The 19992-nt window shown below is 32.1% G+C and overlaps 2 protein-coding genes across 9 annotated transcripts; both read left to right on the forward strand.

Moving 5' to 3' along the window:
* The first annotated feature begins 2090 nt into the window (after positions 1-2090).
* Positions 2091-6208, forward strand: LOC121258214 (protein KTI12 homolog). Of its 2 annotated transcripts, none has more exons than XM_041159620.1 (2): positions 2091-2307; positions 5046-6208. In XM_041159620.1, the coding sequence occupies exon 2, from the start codon at positions 5092-5094 to the stop codon at positions 5998-6000; it is 909 nt and encodes a 302-aa protein (XP_041015554.1). In that variant the 5' UTR covers positions 2091-2307; positions 5046-5091; the 3' UTR covers positions 6001-6208. The 2 variants fall into 2 exon arrangements, with proteins under 2 accessions (XP_041015554.1, XP_041015553.1); XM_041159619.1 differs by lacking the exon at positions 2091-2307 and adding an exon at positions 2834-3141.
* Positions 6209-9385: 3177 nt separating this feature from the next.
* LOC121257998 (probable methyltransferase PMT5) lies at positions 9386-15680 on the forward strand. Of its 7 annotated transcripts, none has more exons than XR_005939311.1 (10): positions 9386-9522; positions 9888-10877; positions 11119-11254; positions 11512-11752; positions 12203-12428; positions 12605-12765; positions 13163-13466; positions 14206-14338; positions 14935-15139; positions 15547-15680. XR_005939311.1 is itself a non-coding variant. In XM_041159310.1 (9 exons), the coding sequence occupies exons 2-9, from the start codon at positions 10366-10368 to the stop codon at positions 15082-15084; spliced, it is 1845 nt and encodes a 614-aa protein (XP_041015244.1). In that variant the 5' UTR covers positions 9386-9522; positions 9888-10365; the 3' UTR covers positions 15085-15266. The 7 variants fall into 7 exon arrangements, 5 of the variants coding, with proteins under 5 accessions (XP_041015244.1, XP_041015243.1, XP_041015246.1 ...); XR_005939312.1 differs by lacking the exon at positions 15547-15680 and adding an exon at positions 15226-15339; XM_041159310.1 differs by lacking the exon at positions 15547-15680 and having other exon boundaries at positions 12605-12747; positions 14935-15266.
* Positions 15681-19992: the final 4312 nt, after the last annotated feature.

The following is a 19992-nucleotide window of genomic DNA, read 5'->3' on the forward strand; positions in this document are numbered from 1 at the left end:
TTTAAAGAAAAGTAGTATCTATTGATAAAAATATATTTTCTTATGATGTGTCTCACTTATTTTAAAGGAAATGTATAAAACTTGTACGTCCTATACTTATATAAAAAATATTACTTTTTTTTTTAAATAAAATATAAGAAAATCTAAAAACAACTCTCATGGAAAACCCACGCATTGCGGCCCCCAAGAAATTAAATATTTCTCGATCATTCTAGATCTAGATTTCAAATGATAACTCTTAAAGAATCATATCATGTGACAGATAAGATGAACTACTACAATTTTTTGAAGCAACATGAACTACTATAACTGAAAATAATAAGAATTAAATAAAAAAATAACAGTGTTTTTCTTGCGGCCTTAACTCACAAATGTACAGAAATATCTTTTTAAATTACACTAAGGCCGTTTGGATTGAGAGTTGATAATCTCAACTCATCTTATTTAATCATTATAATTTTATTAAATTTCTATACAAAATATAATAAACAATTAAATTTTTTTAAATTTTAAAACAATAATAATATTAAAAAATATTAATATTCTAATAATATTTTATTTAACTTTTAATATTTCATATCAACTCATCTTATCTCAACTCTACTATGTTCAAACCTCACCTAATTTTCACAAAAAGAAAATAGTACTACTCTCCACGCCGACCTCTGCAATAATTATGACCATTACATGAACAATGTGAACAATTAAGTAAATTAAATTTGTTGATAAAAAAAAAAAAAAAAGTAAATTTAAATTTGATCCAGTACCAAAAAGTATGAGCCGCATAATTAATATTGTTGGCAAACATCATGATCACTATCCACTTATATATATGATAGATTGAATATACAAAGTGTCCTTTTGATTGACTTTCAGAAAAGATAATAAAATGAGAGATCTAAACAATCAAACAAATTAACTACTATATATCATTAGTAAGGAAGAATTCTACGCAAATCCAATTATATATAGAAATAATTAGTGTTCTTCATGATAAGAAAAGTACGTGATGTTGATGATGATGATCAAAAGAGAGTTGATGAAATGAAACAAACTCCTTTAATTTGTTCGTGTAATATTACGTACTCATTCAAGCTTAAACTTGGAAGCAATGCAAACATACATACCCGCCATTTGGTGGGCGGGCGGCATCTTCCTTAATTTGGTTTTGACGTCCGACAAGTTAAAACAAACGTGTATGTTTTGTCAATCTCTCCTCTTTTGTCATTGGAAATGTTGGAGCACCAATATTGCATGAAGATCAAGTCAAGAATCGTGTCGAGTATCAAAATCGATCGAGCATTATTTAGCTTGTTAAAATATAATTTAAATACTTAAACCTACTTATTTTTATTAGTACATGTTATCATAATAGAAGTTTTGAGTTCGAATTCAAACTCTACATTTCACCTCATTTTTAATTTAGAATAATGCTACTTTGCCTACTCAATTTATTCCATCATTTTGACTGTTCATGTATTTAATTTTTTTTTTACTTATTGATTAAGGAAGTGACTATTAATGTATTGATATATATTTTTATTTTTTAAAAATATTTAAAAATGTTAAAAAAAATGAAAAGAAAAGATTAAAAAAATAAGAAGCATGATTTTGCCTAGATGGTATACCCAACCGTCATTGCTGGACGGCAACCTAGCATTATCATTTAACTCCGAATTGAATTGAAAACTCACTTCAACTCATCTCATTTCATTATTATAGTTTATCTAAATTTTTACACAATATATAATAAATAATTTAACTTTTTTAAATTTTAAAATAATAATATTATTAAAAAATAATATTTTAATAATATTTTATACAACCCATTCTAAAATTAAAAGGGTTAATTTAATACAGTTTTAGTAAATCGTAACTTGTGTTTAAAACTGGGATAAAACACAGTTTTGGTTTATCAAGGATTCTTTTGATAATCAACACAAGTACTCCTGTCTTGATTTTTATTCATTGTTAGTTGGCGTACGTACATGCATCGAAAAACGAATTAATGCATGGCTAACATGATTGGCAGCCTGTTCTTAGATATACGTACATAGAAGTACACTTACTACCTAGCTATTACAGAAGTGTTTGTCGTTCTTCCCCACCTAGATGAGACCGAAGTGCTTTCTATGCATCAGTTTCTTTTCTCTGTTAATATTTTTTTGGGACATTTTTGAGACCCAAATTCGTGGCTTTCTGTGGATGGAATTTCGGTCACCTCTACAGCTCCCACTGGCAATTTCGATCTACTCTTCAATGACTTCCTCTGCATCGTCTCCGGCGCCTCTCGTTCACTCCCTCAATGTAATCTCTCTCTCTCTCTCTCTCTCTCTCTCTCTCTCTCTCTATATAGATATATCTATCTATCTGGTGTTTGGTTTCCAGTAAATTTGTTGATAGCGACGGAAGCAGATAAGTTTTATTGCTCAATGCTTTTGGCTATTTTGGGTTTTGTTTATGTGGGATTCCGCTTATGGTGGGTGCGGATTTTGTCAATTCACTTGCGTTTGTTTTCCTAGAAAAAAGAGGAGATTTGTTTCTGAATCTCTGATAAAAGGAGTCGATTTTATGTGGGTAAAAGCCTCTGGGTAAAGGAAGGCTTTTATTTTAAACGAGGGTAAAATCGATATTTCACAGCCGCTGATGCGGAGTCTGTGGGTTAAGAAAAAGAAAAAATCTATCCAACATTATTCACGCAACCTCTGTACAGTATATTTTTTAATTTTTATTATATTTTTTTATTAAATATTAAATATATAAATAATGAATAAAAAAATTGAATGAATTTAAAAAAAATAAACTCAAAAAATATTTAAAAAATATTTAAAACATTTAAAAATTTAAAAAAATTGTAGTGTGCAGCACCCATGTAAACGTGCTCTTTTCTGCACTCGCCGCCTTCCCACTAACCTTTGCCCTTGGGTCATCCATCACTTTCCTCTTCCGGTTGTGCCAACTTTCAATTCGGCGGCCAAAATATCGAATTTCTCACCGGAGCCTGGAGCTACAAGGTTGACCCTCTCGATTCAACTTTCGGGGAGGAGATAAAACGCTTCCTTCTCTGTGTTTCTCCCATCTCCTTCCTCACTCCCCTCTTTACGCTGAGCTACCTCTCTCGCTTGCGTCTCCACTTTAAAGGTATCTTTTTCATATCTCAGATCGTAACCTTTGGGTGATTAGGGCTACTTTTTTTCCTTTAATTAAGTTCTTCCGGAATCATATTTTACCGGTCCGGCTGATTGGAACTTACACATGTTTTATCCAAACCGTGTTTGGCTTTCCATTAGTTCTATTCAATTCATTCTTTTCTTTTCTTTTTTTGGTTTTCTCTCAATAATTTTTTAACTTTCGGTCCTTTGGGTTATTTAGATGCTGTATGAATTGTTATTGTTGTGCTTATTTGTTAATATTTTGTTGCTAAGAGGCAGTGGTAGAGCAGAGTTCAAGAACATGAGCATGTCTCTTCTGTTTTCCCTTTTAGCAAGTAGTAATCTTTCTTACTTATGCATAATATCTCTTTTTTTTTTTTTATAAGGTTCTTTGTACAATATATAATAACACGAAGGTTTCCTAGATACTGTGTGTTTTCTTGCAATTAATTGCGATCGATATAGTGATCTTTTGTGGTTTTAAGAGAGAAATAAGATAGAACCATTGACAACAAAATTTAACAGATTTACTCAGTTGCATATAAAGCCTTGACCCATACTCATTCTATGAGGTTTAGCGAAGAAGTATATTTATATTTCATGCTTATAATTTCTTTTGCAATTTATTAGTAATAATTGATAAAGAATCCAGTTCCTTTGGTGCCTAGAGGGTATTTGCTGTGGCTTCACAAATTTAAGTATCTGCTTGTAATGGCTTCATGAATTTAACTACCTGCTTGTAATTAAGTAGCTAGTTTTTTTTTTTTGTTTTTTTTTATTTCCCCTTTCAAAATTGCTAATTCACGTCTTATAAAAGTTGTTTATTTTTTGTGGGCATTACATAATAACCTCTAGGGTTTTACCTTTGGTTCAAAGTAAACCATGAGTTCATATTGAGTTGTTTTTCTATAAAATCTGTAGTTTCAAAATCAGTAGGATTTAAACCCTTAGTGGTTCTTTGTGGAATAGAGTGAAGAACAGACACTTGGACTTGAGTCCTTTCTACCTACTGAGAAACCCTTCACAGGAATGCCATGCAGTATTTTAACGAAAGAAAATGCACAAAAAAAAATCTTTATTACACTATGTTTGTTCTTAGGATCTTTTTATGTACGATGAAGTTATTTTGCAAGTCTTTTGAGTGCATTAAAATGAAGAGTTTTAGGAATGAAGGGCTACTTGCGAGGTTTACCTCCACTCTAATTTAAAAGAGTTATTATGGGTTTGTATTATAACGATTTTGAGACTGTAAGAATGGACAATCAAAGTGTGCATTTTCTACTGGTTCTATAAACTTGATATTTTGTTGTTCCAGCATGTGCTATAGCTGTATTCTACAAATTACTTTGAAGTTTTTTTTTTTAATACCACAACGGTTTATTTAAAGGCTTCTTAATTTCAGAACTTTTTTATTGCATGGCTTCATTCATAGGGCAGAATAATACACCCTCTGTCCCGTATTGAGTGTCACATTCTTTTTTATCTTTTTTCTTTTTTATATCCACAAATGAGCATCTGCTTTCAAATAGTCAAGGTATATCTTTCCATATTACCATCAGTAATCATGGAACCAATCAAGACACATCTTATTTGATCACATGGCTCTGTACATAGGGCTGAATTATATGCCCCTATTGAGTGTATTGCTTTCTTTTCTTGATGTCCCCGAATGAGGGTCTGATTTTAAGAAGTTGGAAGCATTTTCATATTACTCAGTAATCAAGGAACAAATCAAGCACGCCTTATAGTATACATTGTGTCATTAAATATCATGTTATTCTTGTTGTTTTAAACCAAGACGCTTAGATGGGGACAAAGGGGTAGATGAAAATACATATTTTAGATAATTAGAGACAAGGATCTTTATTGATGTGTTCATTGATTTTCATGCAGTAAATAGTTCTCTGGCAAGAAGCATAAAAGTTCAATTTTTTGTCAAATGGCGTTGGTTGTAATCTGTGGGCAACCGTGCAGTGGGAAGTCCACAGCTGCCCTATTCCTATCTGAAGCTCTCAAAGATACAGAATCAAAGCTGACAGTTAGGATCATTGATGAAACTTCTCTTCATCTTGATCGCAATCAGAGTTATGCCAATATGACTGCTGAGAAGAACTTAAGAGGAGTGCTTAGGTCTGAAGTTGATAGATCAGTCTCAAAAGATAACATTATAATTGTAGATTCTTTGAATAGCATAAAGGGTTACAGGTATGAGTTGTGGTGTTTGGCTCGTGCTTCAGGAATAAGATACTGTGTGCTATATTGTGATGTGGAAGAAACCCATTGTAGAAAATGGAATGAAGAACGAATGGAAAAGGGAGAAGCTTCTTACAATGAGGTGATATTCGAAGATTTGGTAAGAAGGTTCGAGAAACCGGATAAGAGAAATCGATGGGATTCCCCTTTGTTTGAGTTATGGCCATATAAAGATGGAATAGAGAAATCTGCTTCTGCCATATTGGATGCAGTTTCATATTTGACAAAGAAGGTGGACTCAAAAACACACGATGTAAAGGTTCTGCAGCCAACAATTGCAACACAAAATGCACGATTTTCAGAGGCAAATTCTCTATACGAGTTGGATAGAGCAACGCAGGAAGTCACTAATGCTATTGTAGAAGCACAATCCCAGGCACTTGGAGGGCCTCTAAATGGGGTTTCTCTTGGCTATGGATTACCAACCATCAACGTTTCAAGATCAGTTGGGTTGCCAGAACTACGTAGGCTGCGACGAACTTTTATTAAACTGACTGGACAGACGAGTTTAAGCGGGCCGCCGCCGCCTTCTGATGCAGATAGTGCCAAGAGGATGTTTGTGGATTACTTAAACAGGGAACTAGGAACTGCTTGAAGAATATAATTTCGAGTATCATGTTTATGTATTAAGAAGATTGCCATTGATTTTTGACGTGAAAAGTAACAAAAATCAAGTAATTTGTTTTTCTAGGTTATGTGAGACTTTGAGTTCTTCTACGAACGAACACATATGGATGCGCTGGTTTTTCATAGGATTTGTATTACACTTTGGAAAATGCTATATGCTGCATTTTTATTTCTCTCGTCAGTTTATTGTATTGATGTCACATTATCCATCAAGAAATTATTCCTGTGTTTATAAAGGATGGAGATTCTCCGCAACTGAGTGAAAGATGGACATGACAGGTAGACTTTAATGTCAATTTTATTGCATACAATATTACAAAATGGGCTGCTTGGAACACCACCAAAAGCATTCTCATCTATTCTATCCCGGATGGCTTTATTGAATTCAAATTATATCTTTGAACCCCATGAACTCTTTATTCCTTTTCCTTTTTAATTTGTTTTTCTTTTCTTTTCATTGTAATTTTCGTTTGATCTTGTAACAGTTCTCTAACATAGAGCGATCTTTGTCAACTAGTGTCATATGGCTAAGGCCTACTTGAGCACCCCAAACTATTAAGTTTTTATTGCAACAGAATGAGTCATTTTGTTCTTTTATTTTGACTGCTTATATATTTTATTTTATTTTAATGATTAAAGATATAATTATTAATGTATTGATATATATTTTTTATTTTTTAAAAATATTTAAAGATATTTAAAAAAAATATATGAAAAAAATAAAAAAGTTAGATTTAGTTTGGCACACCTAGCCTTTACTACCTCCACTGCTTGGCGGCACCCTAATAGTACCCATATAAATAATGAAAATGCTATTTAGCCCCTCAATGTTATCGTTTAAAGTTATTGCTCGAGTATTTTAATTTTATTAATTTTATTTTTTTACTTAATAGTTAAGAAAATGATTATTGATAAAATTGTATATTTTTTTAATTATTTCTTAATCTTTAAAAATGTTAAAAAATAATTTAAAATATTGAAAAAAAGAACTATAAATAATAGAATTCCCTTGAATGTCCCTTTGTTCTTGTCGTGAGCCATATATAATACAAGAAAAATGAGAAAATTACTACCCTCTTACTACTTATTTACTATTCTTTTTATATTTAATTTTTTTATTTTTTATTTTACTTAATAATTAAGAAAATGACTACTAGTAAGTTTATATATATATATATATATATTTAATGATTAGGGATGTTAAAAAAATATTTATAATAAAATAATAAAAAAATAAAAATATTATAAGTAAGAAATGAGTAATATATCACTAGCCATAATACAATTCGGTTACAGTAAACAGGGATTTGACGTGCGGAGAAGGCAACAGTTACAGGTGGAATAATTGAACATAGCTGTGTCCCGATAGGTCAGTGTCGGATATGCATCAGACAGCGTGGCTGTCTATCTTCCATTTGGCAACTCCTCATAAATCAACCACTTTAATTAAGGTTGGCTTCTTTTACTTCTTAAGTTTTTTCTTTTCTTTTCAACGAAGCAACTATCTTTCAGAAAATCAATGTCTCGTTAGTTCATTATCCGTATTCTTCGATATTAAATGTGTTAATTATAAAAAATATTAATTTATAAATTAAAATAACTTTATATAATATATTAGATTATAAAATAATTTTTATTATAAAGTATATTTGAGGTATCATTTAAAATTATATCAATTTATAAATTTATTTTTATAAAATTTATTTGTGATTATAACACTTCAATTTATGATATATGACAAGAGGAAATGATTTATAAGAAAAATTTAAAATTATTGAAATTACAAAAGGAGTTATATTAAAAAGAAAAATGATGCTCTCACACTGTTTATATGACGTATTATAAATAATTTTATATGACAGACATTTAAATTAGCAATCATTTAAAATATATCATTTGAGAAAGTACAATCGATTATGACAAAATGAATTATCTATTTTATAATAATAGGATTTTTTAAATCTAAAATAACCCATCAATCAAGTCAATTTTTAAATAATTTATTTACACTTGTTAGACAAACCAAACATTTCTAATCAAGTAATGGTTACTTAACATTTTATAATAGAAAAATGTTACTCTCACTGCTTATTCTTATTGTTTGAAGTTATTGCTGTAATTTTTTTATTTTTTTTACTTAATGATTAAGAAAATATATTTTAATAATAATATGATTTTTATTTTTTTAAATATTTAAAGTGTTAAAAAAGATATGTAAGAAAAAAAAAATGATGATATAACTAAAGGTAGCTCCAACGGAAGTGGTGGCCTTTATAATATTAGATAGAGAAGTCTTAAGTTCATAAAAAAAATTTATAAAAATAAATTCATAGTGACTAAATATGATATATTAGATTAAAATGATTTTAAAATTTGATATATCACCACAAATTACATCAATTTATAAATTTTATTTTAATAAAATCTATTTGTGAATCAAATATTTTGGCATAGATATAAACCCATGACCCGTTATAGTAGCAAGATTCGTGCTTTTTTTTTTTTTTTTTCTTCGCAAGTTGCTAGTGATATATTAAACATAAACAGTGGAATACATAGATGGAAGTCCAGAAAATTAAAACAATTAAAAAGATAAATGTGAGTCTTTTTTACTATAGAATTACAGTAAGGATGCTGGAATTTGGATTAAAAGGATATTGTCAAATACTTGCGTTGCTACTACCCATTGCACTAGGCTGTGCCTGCATTGATTTTTTGATCGATGAATTTTTTTTACTGTCTATTTTTTGAATGAATTTAAATGATATTTAATGTCATTATGATGGGCTTAAAATTTATTTTTAAACATAGGAAGAATTTGAGATTGTTTGGATTGTCACATTTGAATCTCTTTCAAAGACTATTTTCTCCGGCTTTAATCTTTCGGCTTCTTTGATGGCTTTAAGTGCTGCACTTGCTTTTCCTTGGTTTGGATTGACGTTATTAATCAAATCTGTTTTGGCAAACACAAGGCTCGTGCTATTAATAGCCTTAATTACATAAATTTTGTTTTTTTCAATTCGGAAAGTGAAAGTCTAATCAAGACAACATAAAATAACTTCAACATAAGTCTCTGTCCACGCAATGGTAAATTAAAAGAAATTAAAAAAAAAATGATCTAATTTTCGCTGTTTGTTTTGTCTAATAAAAAAATTATCCAGGGTTAATCGTCTTTTAGACAATAAGATGATGTAAAAGGAGTCGAGATAATTTATAAATAATAATAAAATTATTAATTAAAATTAAATAAGAAGAGATACACTTTTACCCAAACGGGTCCAATCTGCCCGCTTTATGGATGTAATCATTTTTCCGTCGTCTCTAAAATGTTATGAAAAAAAATGACCCAACAAAAAAAGAACACGTCCCAAGAATTCGAATCCGATAAATTTGGACTCATCCCTGTAGTAATTTCCAATCTCTCTCTCTCTCTCTCTCTCTCTGGAATTGGCTCTGAATCTGTGTCTTGATTCTTCAACGACCGGAAAGGGTACGCCCCCAAAACCCTACTTCCCGCATTTTGTTATGTTCGTTCACGCTGATTTTAGATCAATGTCCATTGGTCAGTGTGTTTGTATCTGGGTGGATAGTGGTTTGGAATATGGTTGGATTGGATCTGTGTTCATGTCTGTCCTTTTCAAGATCTGGGTTTCGCTCACTGGATTATGATAATGGAAAAGTGATGCATTTTTTTTAATATTTTTGCACTTTATGCTTTTTGGTTGTTGGGAACCTTGGCAAAAGGAAAGAAAATTTTGGGCTCTCATGAGTATATGTTATCTGTCATGAGATTCGGTTATTTTGCTCAGCTACAGAACAGTACTGTCAGTGACCCATTATTCCACTTCTTTGCAGGTTGATCTAGTAGATTGAGAGGATTGGTCTGTCAGAATTGGCATTACTCAGTCGTGATCAGTTGGTTTATAGCCTGGAATCGGGCATTATTTGGAAGAATACTTCTAGATTTTTCTCTTTTTTGTGTTTTTTTAATTGGATAGTTGATCCATTGGTGGACATTGAAACTTGGGGATCTGAATTTTGTATCTCACATTTGTTTATGGTTGATATCTATTAGTTTTCACTGTATCTTACCAGAATTACGTGCGTCCGATGGTAAAATCAAGTGGGAAGAGATATAGCTGCCTTATTTATGACATGTGAAGGGTTGTTGTTTCAATGTCTGTGGCAATAGTTCAGATTCATGATAATATGTATAGAAGCTCGTATGTTATGATAGGTGGTTTTTCCCGTTCTTTGATATATGGATTCGAGGAGTTATTTATTTAGTGGGTTTTCTTAACTTGATTCTTGGATTGGGTTGCACAATTTGGACATGAGAAGCTTTTGGTTCAATAAACTCTCTGTCATTTTTGGCCCTAGACCACCGGTCAGCTGGTTACTCTTGTGCCTTGTTAGCTTGCTCGCACTAATTGCAGTTTTAGGATCATCTTCTTCTAATGCCTTCGACTCTGTAACTCCTACACCCGTACCGGACATTTATTTAAACTATAGAAGGCTAAAAGAGCAAGCAGCGGTTGATTATTTGGAGTTGAGGTCTCTCTCACTTGGAGCTAGTAGGCAAAGAGAGCTTGGCCTTTGTGGCAAAGAAAGAGAGAATTACGTGCCTTGCTACAACGTTTCAGCAAATTTGTTAGCTGGGTTTAAAGACGGGGAGGAGTTTGATCGGCATTGTGAAGTTCTGAGAGATCGAAACCGGTGTTTGGTTCGCTCTCCCAAGGACTATAAGAGCCCCCTGAGGTGGCCTGCTGGTAGGGATGTGATATGGAGTGGAAATGTGAAGATAACCAAAGACCAATTTCTTTCATCTGGAAGCATGACCAAAAGGTACTTGTCAGTTCGAGCTAACAGTTGGAGTTTGTGAAATTACCTATAACTACAAAAGGGTCGGAGCCTTTTTTTTTTTTTTTTTAAATGGGTAAACAAAATTTTATTGAGAGTAAGAATAGGCAAGAGCCTTTTTAACTCACTACTTTCACACATATATTGTTTTTTACATGTTTTTTTCTTGAGCTTGTGGGCAATTTATGAGTTGATTGTTTATACTATTTACAATTTGTTGTGATAGGTTGATGTTACTTGAAGAAAATCAAATTGCCTTTCACTCTGAGGATGGATTGATCTTTGATGGTGTTAAAGATTATTCTCGCCAAATTGCTGAGATGATAGGGTTAGGAAGTGACTCTGATTTTCTTCAAGCTGGTGTAAGATTTTTTTTTATATCTTTTAGGCATGTTTCTAGTTGTTACCCTTTGGACACCACTGGGTTTTTAGAAGTCTGGAATTTGTTGAATGCAATTCTTTATTGTCCTCATGATGTTTAACAATTAACTTTTTGAAGTAATAATGCCATAGAGTCTGCTTTTTGTTTCTTTGTGTGCTACTTTCTTTCTCCATTCTGGTGAAGAGCAGTAGAATATCAGTTGTGGTACATTTTTTCATTTAATGATGTTAATTACAGGTGCGTACTGTACTCGATATTGGTTGTGGATTTGGTAGCTTTGGAGCTCATTTAGTCTCACTGAAGTTAATGGCTGTTTGTATTGCGGCTTACGAGGCAACTGGCAGTCAGGTCCAATTGGCACTTGAGAGAGGTCTTCCAGCAATAATTGGAAGCTTCATTTCAAGACAGCTTCCATATCCGTCCTTGTCATTTGACATGGTTCATTGTGCTCAGTGTGGTATTGTTTGGGACAAAAAAGGTACTTTCAGAGTTAGATTAGGCATGGTTTCATACCCCTTATAGATGACATGCTTTCTTTTTAGTGTTGCAAAGCTTCTTGGTGCTTGATTCATGTCACTTGTACTTTTATTGCTTTCTTGATATCTTCTTGCCCTTTTGTTTTTGTCACGGATTCTCCATTGTTTGAATGCAGTAATAGTGGGATGGGGGAACTGAACGTGTCTGAGGAATTAGTTGGGGGAAATAGCCTTGGATACCCTTTGCAGAAAAAAAATAGAGTAATAGATATACATAGTTCTGACCTAGAGTGACAGGGCTTCATAGCACCATCATTGATATTTTAAAGTTTCTAATTTTTGTTCTTTTATTTTTTATTTTTTTATTGTGGATCTATAGATTATGGGGTTGATTATTGTTTGCGGCTGTAAAAAGCATGTCTTTGCTGTCTAATGATGGCTTCATTGAACAGATGGGATTTTACTCATTGAAGTTGACCGGGTGCTCAAGCCTGGAGGTTACTTCGTGTTAACCTCACCTTCAGGCAAGCTACATGGAACAGCAGTGGGTAAAAGGAAGAGAAATGTGTTAACTCCAATGGAAGAAATGACCCAAGAAATCTGTTGGAGTCTTCTAGCGCAGCAAGATGAAACTTTCATCTGGCAGAAAACTGTGGATTCTGATTGTTATGCCTCTCGGTTAGGATATGTTAAATGATGCACTGTTTTCCATAACATACTTTGCGACTTCTGAGATCAAGAAACTACAGTTTTAGATTTGATTTTTCCTTGCTCCATTGAAGTAGTTTGGACCTGCCATGTTTTTCTCTTGAACTCACAGCTTTATTAATACTTCATTTTGTTCTTATTTGTAGCAAGCAGAGTGCTATACCACTTTGTAAAGAAGGGCATGATGTTCAGTCATATTATCAGCCCCTTGTATCGTGTATAAGTGGGACCTCTAGCAAACGCTGGATTCCAATCCAGAATAGATCTGCTGGTTCGCAATTGAGTGCAAGTGAGCTTGAAGTTCATGGAAAGTATTCTTTTATTATGATTTGTAAGGTTAAATACACTTTTCACTCCTAAACTATTAAGTATTTTACATTTTGTAACACAAACTAATAAAACTGATACACTGACAATTGCACCCTCCTACTGCAGCCAGGTGTCAAATAGCTCTGTTAGGATCCAACAAGATTGTGCTACTTTACTATATATCATGATCTTAGTGGTGAAACTTGGACTAAAGGCGTTACTTGTCAGTTCTTGGTAGCTTGAGGGTGCAATGTGTCAATTTTAATAGTTTAAGTTGAAAAGTGTAAAATACATGGTAAATCTAAGGGTGAAAAGTGTTTTTAACCATTCTTAATTTTACTTTTTTGGTGTTCCAGTTGTCTGGATAGTCTATTAATCAGCTTGTATCTTTGCAGGAGTTCTGCCCGATAATTTCTTTGAAGACTTACGGGTTTGGAGATCAGCTCTGAAAAACTACTGGTCTCTGCTTACGCCCTTAATTTTCTCAGACCATCCAAAGAGGCCAGGCAATGAGGACCCATTGCCCCCATTTAACATGATACGCAATGTGATGGACATGAATGCCCATTATGGGGGTTTAAATGCTGCATTTTTGGAGGAAAAAAAATCGGTATGGGTGATGAATGTTGTACCGATTAGAGCTCGTAATACACTTCCTCTTATACTTGATCAAGGCTTTACTGGGATTTTGCATGACTGGTAAGTCATTAATTTCTGTTCTTTCTAAAAATTATTCTTCTAAGTAGAATATTTAGGCCCGTTTGGATTTAGTGATGAGTTGAGATGGTTTTAGACGAGTTGAATAAAATATTGTTAGAATATTATTTTTTAATATTATTATTGTTTTTAGATTTGAAAAAGTTGAATTGTTTATTATATTTTATGTGAAAATTTGGAAAAGTTGTAATGATTAGATGAGATGAGTTTCCAATCTAAACCGGGGCTTAGTGTTGATCTTTACTTAAATCTCCCTTACCTAATTTTTCTAATAACAACTAATGGCAAATCTGCTTATAAAAAATTATAATTGTGGGAAATCTTATTCTTCGAGATGTCAAGTGATGTTCTAATTAAAAACCTTCTAAGACATAAGACTTGCTGGATTGGATCTATGATGCACCCCTTGCCTGCTGGAGATATATATCACAACTTACGAATCAACTAGCTCATAAGCAAAAGAGCAGAAGAAAAGAAAACTCCCAATTTCATCTCTCTTTGGGGGATTGAACTGGAAGTTTTAGACGTAGTATACATATACTTCACTTTTCTGGTTTGGGAAAACATTCATGACCTTCGCTTCTAAAGAAAAAGCATGCCTCATTTCTTGGGTCCATTGACTATATAATATGTTTTTTTCCTTCAAAATTAGTAAATAACACTTTGTTAGAAATAGGTTCCTTTGCGCTTAATAGATGTAACAATCCATATTGGTACACAGGTGTGAACCTTTCCCAACATACCCCAGGACATATGACATGCTTCATGCAAATGGGCTCCTTTCACATCTCAGTTCAGAGAGCTGCAGTGCAATAGACTTGTTCTTGGAGATGGACCGGATGTTGCGACCTGAGGTATTTGTATTGCAACTCAATTCTTTATTGCTTATGCTGGATAATGTGGTGGAATGTGAATTAATTATTTTGAAATTCAAATTAGAAGATTGCCTTCGAGACCTGTCCTTGTGTTATACTCTTATAGGGAGGAAGCAGACACGAGTTATGCTCCCTTTCCACCCTCTTTCATGTTCCTGATCTGGCTTTTCTCGGCTGGAAAGTTTCATACAAAATGGATTTATGGAAATTTTAATGCAAATTCAAAATTGCTTTTGGCACCTTTCTTTGTCTTATAATCCTTAGATGCTAGAAACTTAAGTAGGAGGGAGTTGAATTATGCCCCTTTTTCTCCTTTTTCCTTGTTCCTAATCTGACTTTCTCTAAGCAACTGCCTAAGATGGATCCTTCATATTTTAAGTTAATTTCATTCAACCTCCAATTCAATTTCATTCAACCTCCAATTCCTTTTCTTTGCTACTAGGTACATATGATGTGCTCTCTCTATAAGTTGTGTCCATGGTGTTTCTGATGCAATAGTTGCCAGTTGCTTGGATATCCACTGCTATATGATGGAAGTTCATAATATGTAATATGAAATTCTGAATGGTTTTCAGGGATGGGTTGTTCTTTCTGATAACGTAGGAGCTATAGAGATGGCACGCATGCTTGCTACACAAATACGGTGGGAAGCAAGGGTGATTGACCTTCAGAACGGCAGTGACCAACGGCTGCTTGTTTGCCAGAAACAATTCATCAAGAAATGATAGATTCAGCATCTAGAGGTCTCACCTCTGTAAACGTGTACACATCTTTGCTCTGGTAATTCTTTAAATCTGCCAGGAAATTAGGAAACGTTCAGGTGGATATAGTATTCAGTCAATACTGACCTGATGTTCCTGTTGTAGAGTCAGCCATACACCCTACAAGAGTTGGAAAAGTAAATTTAAAACCAGGAAAAAAAAAAATTGTGAGGTTTGCGTCAGCTGTGGCTGACTTAAAACTGGTCTAGGCTTTGGAAGGTCCATCTTTGCCTTTGCACTACTGAATGAAACACAATTGCTATTTTGGTTACTTCCCTGTTGAAAGCAGTTCATTGCACAATAACAGAGGAAGCAACTAAAACAACTATTTGAGCGTGTTCAATGTTTATAGCACATTTTAAGTGAGGTTCTTGAATGATTTTTATGTGTGTTAGCTTCACAATAATCTCATGTTATTATTGTCAGGGCTATGAAATGTTTTGATAGCAAATATATGTAAGATGTGCTCCGAGACTGATGGATTCGACCTTGTCCACCACCGATCAAGATGTGGAGGCTGTACATTAAAGACGTTTGCCACACAAAGTAGCTGCAAATCAGTTTTTTCTTCTTTTTTATCCCCCAATTGTCGAGTGTTTGTAGCAATTCATTCATTTAATATTTTTTAGCATTTTATTTTCATTTTCATTTTTGTTTTTGTTTTTAGTTTTTTATTCCTTCATTAATTGATTTTGGATACTTTATTTCCTAGTTTACGATCGCCATTGTTGTCCAAAGAATTTTGATTGGCCACAAAATGTAAGAGTTATATGTGTAGCAACTTTCTCTTCTACCCTGGTCATTATAGTTAGTGGTGCAGCTGTGTCCGTCCAATTTTGAACATATTTTAGAATCGAGCTAGTATACACCGGTTTTGATATTTGAAAAATTGATACCGCACCAGCTACACCTCTAAATTGGTATTTTCGGTTTTACGGTTCATATTGTAGCATATAATAATATAGTGATAATATATTGCAATATATTATAATTGTATTTTAGACTACAGTGATATAATATAGTGGTATATTATAATATATAATGATATTGTATTAGTATAACTACTAATACTAACTATTAATACTATAGACTAAAGTGATAATATATAGTTATTTATATATGATTTTAAAATTTAATGTTATATTAATTAGTAATTTAGCATATAATACAAAATTATTTTATATATTATATATAAAAATCATATAAAAATATTTTATATAATATAAAAAATTAATATATATATATATGAACTAGTCCGGTGTTAGAAAAAGAAAAATCGAAATCGGTTTTAAGAAAAATAAAACTGATACATGACCAAACCAAACCGAATCCACTGATTTAGAGCTGGTTTTTTTCACCCCTAATTATAGTATGTTATTGGAACTAGGGCTGTACGGAAACTGATGGGACTGGTCGATGCAGACCAGTTGTCGGAGTTTGGAACCAGTTGAAACAGGTAGAGAATTGGTCCACCGGCGGTATAAAATTAAGAAAATCGACGTTGGCCGGTTCAATTTCTGTCTGATCCAAACCTAAACCGTTGAACCGACCGATTATATATATATTATATGTATATAAAATGACGTTTCACTTAAATAAGCAAAACGACGTTGTTTCACGTAATTTTAATAAGAAAAATTTTATTTACAATCCCCAAATGGGGACTGCATGTGCAAGCCCTTCAGTAAATGGAAAAAAGTACCATTATGATATGGATATTATTGTAATTTTGAAAAAAATTTAAAGACAGAATTAACTAGGCTTGCAATGCAGTCTCCAAAATGGGGATTGTATGTAGCATTGTTCTTTTAATAAATCCCACTTCTTCTTCTTCTTCCCTCTGCAATTGCAACTTCTTCACACTGCCAGCACAGCATGCCGCTCACCTCCTCATTCACCGTGACATTGATGACAGATTGACGAACCGTACCGACACTAAAAACGTCAGTTTTCTTCCTCCTAATTGGCCGGTTCTGAAGCTCTACAAACACTGTCGGTGCGACATCAGTTTTGGACTGAAACCGCACCGAATACATCAATTTTCAGCTCTAATTGAAACTTCTGCCTGAGAAATAAAAAACAAGGCAAATATGAACTAGAAGCGATGGGTTCTATGGTGGTCAAGGAGAGTCCCTCTAGGATCATTCCATTTATCCCTAAATTACAAATCATTTGCAACTCCAAAGCCTCAATATGACCTTCCATGTTTTACTCATTTGCCATTATAACCTTCCTTTATTGTTGCACAACATAGCACCCTCTCCCCCCATTTTAGAATATTGAAACACAACACCATCAAAGTTAAAGCTTAAACTTTCTGCTAGGAGAGAGTTTCAAGTTGAAGAGCTTTTCTTTGGAGATTGATTAATACTACATACAATCATGGTTTGTGTAAACATTATTCATTCATTTTAAAAAAGAGTAGGATTTACAGTTAAAAAATTAATTTTTTTTTTCGATCTACAGTTACAAATATAATTTCTCTTGGATATTAGTTTGCATTTCTTTCACTGTTTTGTAACTTTATACATAGGCCAAGCAACTGTCTATAACTTCTTTGGGCACAAGATTTGTCTCTGTGCACCCCCTAAGTCCCTACATCTCCCCATCCCCGCACAATGGTAAAGAAGAAAGAAAGACAACAATTCCGAGTCCCTTTACTGCGTTAGCTCCCATACCAATGAAGCAAACAATTCGATTTGACAAAAAAAAAAAAAAAAAACAAACATCCATTATGTAATTGAATAAATCCTTGTCTTCTTCTCGTACACCTTCTTCGAACCCACCCTTCAATTTGAATTAGCAAATATAATATCTTCTGCATACTATGAATTCAAAACATTAAGCTATCGTTCCCTTTTATAAAATTTTTATCTCATTTTATCTAATTATTACAATTTTTTTAAATTTTCACACAAAATAAAATAAATAATTCAACTTTTTCAAATCTTAAAACAAAAATAATATTAAAAAAATATATTCTAACAATATTTTATTTAACTTTCAACTTTTATCTCAACTCATCTCATTTTATCTACAAAAGCAAATGAAGCCCATGATAGATAATTGAGCAAGTCGAATTATTTATCTCTTGTAATCAAATTACTTTTTTTTTTCTAATTAAATAATTATTAATTAATCTTGTAGTAACACTTTTAATACGTCTGAAAAAATAATTTTAAATTAAATTTTATTATTCATCATCCTTACACCATACAACACATTTTTTTAATTTTTTTTTTTAGTTTTATTGTTCCTAAACTAATTGAATTTTTCTACTTATCATCCATATACTATGATGTAGCACAAGAGCCATCCCGATAAGAACAAAAATATTTTTTATTTTATTTTTATTTTTTTCATTCATTTCTTTTTATATTCTTAAACATATTTTAAAAAAAATCACAACATCACTAAAAAATACTTCTTTAATCACTAAGTAAAAAAAAAAAAAAAAAAAATTGTCGGGACCCAACATTCAGTGACTCTAGCATTTTTATACATTGGTAAGAGCACTCTCATTGGATTAGTTAAAGTTAAAGTACATTTTTTTATGAATGTAAGATGAATTTAGCTTTTAGCTATTCTATTCACATAAGTCTCCACATTGGAATAGCCATTTTTTCATTATATGATAATAAAATAATAAAAGATAAATTTGGCTTTGGCTATTCACATGAAATCTCTACATTGTAATAGCCATTTATTCATGAGTAATTAATAATTTCAAAAATATTTTAATTTTTTTAATTATGAAAATATTTTATTTTATCATATTTTATTATTCATAATATTATATATTAATTAGTAATCATATTCTAATTAAATTATGGGTTAAAAAAATTATATTTTTTCAATTGTCATTTAATGCTATAACCACAAACGTCTAATTAAACTTATCTAAAATTCTATATAAATGTCTTAATTTACAAACCAATCCAATATTTCTCATCCAACTATATTTTTTTTTTACCAAATTCTATTCTACCATATAGTTTTTTACCAAACTTTCTTCTATCTAATAATCATATGTATTAAATTTTTCATCCAACCATCTTCTCTTACCAAACTTTCTTCTATCAAACAACCATATCTACTCTATTTTCTAAGCTGTGTTTATTAGATGTATCAGTACTCTTTGATTAGGTTTGTAGAGCTTCTGTCCGATTTTTTTTTTCTTTAAATTTTTTAATTTTTAATTTTCAGGTTTGTAGAAAAGAAATAATGGTTTTTTATTTTTATTCTTTTGGTTTTTTTTTTCCTTTCATGTTTGTACAACTTCTTCATTTCGAGCAAAGTATAGAAGATCTCTTTATCTGTACAACTTCAAATATTAAATACAGCTTCATCCACAAAACACAAAATACATTCAGGTCTTAACTACATTCCCACAAAATATATTCAGGTCTTATTCACATTCTAACAAAATACATTTAGGTCTTATCTACAAAATACATTGGTAGGACTTTGTATTTCCACAAAATACATCTATGTCAATCATCCGCAAAAGGAGCACAAAAGAGTCATCTACTATGTGGCTGTCCAGTCACATAGTGGCTGCCCTGTAACATATTTTCAGCATATGTGACTAGACAACCACTAAAATCAGCACAATAAAGGTCTACTACCTTCTTCTACATTTACACTAAAATCAGCACACAAAAAAAGATACCAACAACATGAGTTACTTTCCTCCAAAAGGTGTGGAGAGAGATGTGGATGTGGATATAGATCTATTCTTCATTTCTTTATAAACTTCCTTTTGAAGTGTTTGAAAGTAGTCAACATGCACTAACAATTGGTAGTCAACAAGGAAATATTCTATTTTCATAATCTATCAAACTAGTAGTTGCATGTGTAATCTATCAAATA

Source organism: Juglans microcarpa x Juglans regia, chromosome 3S (genome assembly GCF_004785595.1).
Source record: "Juglans microcarpa x Juglans regia isolate MS1-56 chromosome 3S, Jm3101_v1.0, whole genome shotgun sequence".
NCBI classification, from domain to species: domain Eukaryota; kingdom Viridiplantae; phylum Streptophyta; class Magnoliopsida; order Fagales; family Juglandaceae; genus Juglans; species Juglans microcarpa x Juglans regia.